Genomic DNA, 5,137 nt, shown 5'->3' with positions numbered 1-5,137 from the left:
TTCATTAATATTTTAGAATCCTTCCAATATCTAACATATAAGGTCCTCACTACAGTTAAAATCATAATATAATAGGTATACATCATTTTCTTTATCTATGTCTAAAATAATATAAAATTTATTACTCTAATAAATTTTTTTAATTATACTTCCAGATCTATTCCCATTGATCTATTGTGATATCATGGCCTATATTTTATGCCCAATTTTATCATGCATTGTTTTACTGTTTCTTCTTACATCTCAAAGTCCAATAGTCCATCTTATAATGCATATATTAATTTGATCTCAATCTTTCTTTAACATAAATGGCAACATCTTTTTTTTTTTTTTCATTTGAAACCACAAAAACTTCTCCTAATTTTTTATTCTCCAACAATGCCCTATTCATTAGTCATCACATTTCTTTTTACTGGTCTTCCTCTCTTTTTGTCTTTTTCTTGTTGCTATTGATGAGCGCCTCTTACTCGCTCCTCTAAGCTCTTTCCTCTCTGATTCATCTGTTGTTCCTAAATCATCTGATTTCTTTTCATCTGACACCATTTCTGGTCTATATTCTTCTAATTCTTTTCTTCTCAATTTCTCTTCCTCCTTTTCTTCCTTTCTTATCTCATCTTTCATCACTGTACTCTTCTGCTTTCATTGTTGAATTTGTATTATATCTCTGTGTCTGATACTGAAAAAACATACCTTCTGGAGAAAGCCATCTATATGGTATCTGCCTTTCTCTTAAAAATTTTGTCAGGTTTTCATATTTTTTTCTCTTTTTCCTCTCTCCATGGAACATGTCTCAAAATGTTGACTTTGTTATCATCAACCGTCCATTCCTTTTCCTGTGAGGCCTTCAGTAATTTATCTCTGTAAAAGGTTCTGATAAATTTCACATGGATTTCTCTTGGTAATTCGTGTTTTCTCAGAGAAGAAGTGCTCACTCTTAGTCCAATTCTTTAGATATCTCCTCCATCGGTGTATCAATCCATTCTGATATTAATCTGACAATCCGTTGCGATGTATCTTCTCCTTTCTCCTCTGGTATATTTTGTATCCTCAGTACTCGAGCTGCACTATCCATCTGAATTTCCATTAACGTTGTCTCTGCATCGTGCTGATTTTCTTCTGTCTCTGATATTTTAGCTTGATCTTTTCTTATCTTTTGTCCCAGTCTCTCAATCTTTTGTTTATTTTCTTCTGATGTAATTTTCACCTCCATCAGTTGTCCAGTAAGATCATCTAATCATTTCGTTAAAGCATCCACACTAGCTTGAGTTTGTACAGATTGGTTTGTTAGTATGTTGTCTTGCATAGTCTGTTTCCAGTCTTTCCCTTTTGGTTCCTCTTGTACTAATTTTCCAAGTCCCGTATCAGACGCTGGCGAGCCTTGGACTTTCACTGGTTTGCCTGCCATCTTGGTTCTTCTTTCCTTCTGCTCGCAATGTTCTTTAAGGCCACTAGATGTCCTCAGCATATTATCTTCTTTACTTCAATTATAAACACAAATCCAGTTCTTGCAATGTCTTTTAAAATCCACTAGATGTCACTGGTGCACTGTTGTTTTATTTATATTTCTCTTATCTTGTTTAGACTTGTAACCTTGGCAACTCAGGAATGCCCGACCGCAGGAATGTCAAAACATCCAGCCGCTCCTTCAGGCACTCCCAAACGATAGTAACAAACCAAGGCAATAAATGCTCCAATACACAAACTTTTCAAGGACAGTTAATTTGTAATCCACCGAAATTCAAAGTTGTAAAGTTGTAATTATATTTTCATACATCCATAGCAAACTTGGTAAATCTCCTCTACGATTTCTCCTCACACCGATAAACAGCTGGGGGGGAACCTTCCCCCCTCCTCCTCTTCTCACGGCAAAAAAACAAATCAGGCAATCAAATTACTCAGTCCACGCCAGGCATACACAAATGGAATAACACTTACTTACTTAAGTCTTTCAATGTCTTTACCTGCAGGGGCCTTCAGCTTGGTTCAAAATGAATTCTTCACCATTGCTGCCAAGATGGCGGAATCTCCTGGGAAAGCCCCCTGGCCGTAAAGCCCCACTCCTTCCAAAGGAGAAGGCAAGAGGGGGGAGCAGACAGTAGGATTGCACCTGTTACTTATAAGCACCAGCTGACCTGGCTGCTTTTTCAGTGTGCTCTGAGAGCATTGGTTTGAGAGCTCTGCTCTGAGAGCAGAGCACACCAAAAAAGCAGCTGTCAGCGGCTGCTTACTCAGAAGTAATTGGTGGTGATTGGGTGATGTCATCACATCACCATCAACTGCATCTGCACACTGGGGGGGGGCAATGCCAAGTGTCGCCCCCCTGGGCTTCAGATGAGTCAGGTATGCCTCTGCTGCCATGTTCAGGGTAGGGCATAATCAGGATTAAACTGCCACTGCAGAACCCCTGCCACATCTCTCACACCATTATTCCCCCCCCCCCCAATATTTACCAAACAAGAACAGAAAACATAGGGTCAGGTTCTGCAGTTATTGCAATGTGTGGCTCAGCCTTGAGATCTCTCTTCTTGTGCAGGTAGATGCTGAATGGAATGGATCGTGTTTTGTGTTTCAGTAGTTAGAGATGATGTGTGTGGTGTGTTTTTCCTGACCTCATTTATTCAATAATTAGAAACACGTTTAATTGAGGACTGCATCTACTGTTGCCACTGATGAACAGAATTCTGTTTTGTACACCCCATTCATTCATGTGTTCAAGGGTTTAGTTAGTCGTCTAGCTGGCTGAACTGAAAGTCCCAAAACTGAATCCTAGGAAGATTTCCATGCCACAGCTGGCAAAGTAGTTTCCCAGAAAAACAGCCTCTCTGGATTAAATAGGATAAACACATGATAAAAATAATAATCCTGGATTCTACCACTCTAGATAGCCCACTTGCTATCTAGAGTCGTAGTATCCAGGAATATTATTTTTATAATAATAAAAGTGCAGACTGCCTGCACTCAAATGTTTTTGCCGTTGAAAATAGTTCTATTATGATTGTCCAGGTTAATGGAATTGCACGTACATTATGCACCCTATTAAAGTGTGCAACAAGACTATTAAAAATGGCACTAACTCTCCTTCTGCCCCAACGTGTTGGGAACTGTGGTTTGCCTTAGTTATGTTTACAAACAATTCATAGTACAAAAAATATGTAATAGAACACTATACACTACGATTTTGCTATTTTTATCCTCATTCTCGCCTATAAGTTTTCAATGAATTAGAAATGTCTACTCCAAATTACACTGTTTAAGGTAATTTGAATATGTTGAAATGCACTTAATACATAGGTTACTTTTATGGGTTAATTGCCTATCATTTTTTTTGTAATAATGCTGCTATAATGTTCTTATTGTAGGTTAGAGATCTGAAACAATGGGTGACTGGAACTTTCTGGGGAGACTATTAGAGAATGCCCAAGAGCACTCTACAGTTATTGGCAAAGTTTGGCTGACGGTACTATTTATCTTCAGGATCTTGGTGCTCGGAGCCGCTGCTGAGGAGGTCTGGGGAGATGAGCAATCAGATTTTACATGCAACACCCAGCAACCTGGCTGTGAAAATGTCTGCTATGATGAAGCCTTCCCTATCTCCCATATCCGTTACTGGGTGCTGCAGATTATCATTGTTTCCATCCCAACCCTCAGCTACCTTGCCTATGTGCTACACATTGTGCGCATGGAAGAAAAAAAGAAAGAAAAAGAAGAGATGAGGAAACTAGGCGGGGATGCTGGCAACCAAAAAGGATCAGAAGCTGGTAGTGGTAACAGTAGCAGCAACAAAGAGTTGTCACCACAGAAAGATGAGAAGTTTCCACTCCGTGATGAGCATGGCAAGGTGCGCATGGCGGGAAGTGTGCTGAAATTTTATATTGCTAGCATTGTTTTTAAAACCATTTTTGAAATAGGCTTCATTGTGGGCCAGTACTTCCTGTATGGCTTTCAGTTGTTGCCGCTATACCAGTGTGGCCGCTGGCCCTGCCCGAATGTTGTGGATTGCTTCATTTCACGCCCCAGAGAGAAGACTATCTTCATTATCTTCATGTTGTCTGTGGCCTGTCTATCTCTACTGCTCAATGTGGTTGAGCTGTACCATTTGGGACGGAAGACAGCCAGTCACAACATGATCAGCAGACACAACCATGAAATGCCCATCATCACTACCACCGTCGCACCAGCCTCAGAAGCGGAGGACTCCAAATCTCTTTCTCAGCCAGCCTTGCCATCACCTGCAGCGCAGCCTGATACTTCCATAATTGTGCCTGAAACTCGCACCATCACCCCACTGGTTTTTCATGAAACCGGGTTGCCACATTACGCAGAGGCTACCTCTAGGTCTCGACCAGTCTCTGTGTCAACCTCCCTGGCTGGCTACCCGGGAGGAGCACCAACCGGTGAGGAAAGACATAAAGCCACCAGACACACTGTAGACTCTACCCCTATAGAAACTACATCCTCCATTCATTCACCCTCACCAGTTGTCAACTCCTACTTCAAAAGCCACAGCCATGCACTGGCTGATGAGCAGAACTGGGCTAATTTGGTACTTGAACGGCAGAGGAAACTTCCAGCCTCCAGCTCAGTTGCCTCCTCTACTCCCAGTAGCCTCCAACAATCACATCCAGAGCAAGAAGAACCTAATGAGCACCCCCCACCTCTACCTTCCTTGTCACCTGTAGCTGCTGCCAACAGTAGCAGCTTGAGCACCAGCCTGAGTGGGGAAAGTGGGAGCAAGTGGGAAGGAGAAGAAGAGGAACGATCCATGTCGGCTACCTGCACCCTGGTGGAAATGCATGACCCACCCCTGCTCATGGACACACGCCGCTTGAGCAGGGCTAGTAAGTCGAGCAGCAGTAGAGCCAGGTCTGATGATTTAACTGTGTAGCCTGATCCTTTGTGCTAGGAAAAGTAGATGATGAAGATAGCAAAGTGTAAAGGGGAATGATATGGGAGGCGGTGATTAGACTAGGCTCAACACCAGGACAAGGTGCTAGGGAAGGCCAGGATTCCAAAGCTTGCAGTTCTTGCACTCTGTGGGTTGTAGTGGTGGTGGGATACATAACAACACTTTCTAGTAGGTCAGAGGTGGCCAAAGTTCAACCCATTGACCAAGGGACCAATATTGGCCAGATCCTGG

At 42.0% G+C, this 5,137-nt stretch overlaps 1 protein-coding gene across 1 annotated transcript; it reads left to right on the top strand.

Moving 5' to 3' along the window:
- Positions 1 to 3,376: 3,376 nt before the first annotated feature.
- On the top strand, positions 3,377 to 4,885 carry LOC136644129 (gap junction alpha-3 protein-like). Its single transcript, XM_066619695.1, has one exon. The coding sequence runs from the start codon at positions 3,377 to 3,379 to the stop codon at positions 4,883 to 4,885; it is 1,509 nt and encodes a 502-aa protein (XP_066475792.1).
- Positions 4,886 to 5,137: the final 252 nt, after the last annotated feature.

This window comes from Tiliqua scincoides, chromosome 3 (assembly GCF_035046505.1).
Source record: "Tiliqua scincoides isolate rTilSci1 chromosome 3, rTilSci1.hap2, whole genome shotgun sequence".
Classification (NCBI taxonomy): domain Eukaryota; kingdom Metazoa; phylum Chordata; class Lepidosauria; order Squamata; family Scincidae; genus Tiliqua; species Tiliqua scincoides.
This window is presented reverse-complemented; position numbering and strand designations above follow the sequence as displayed.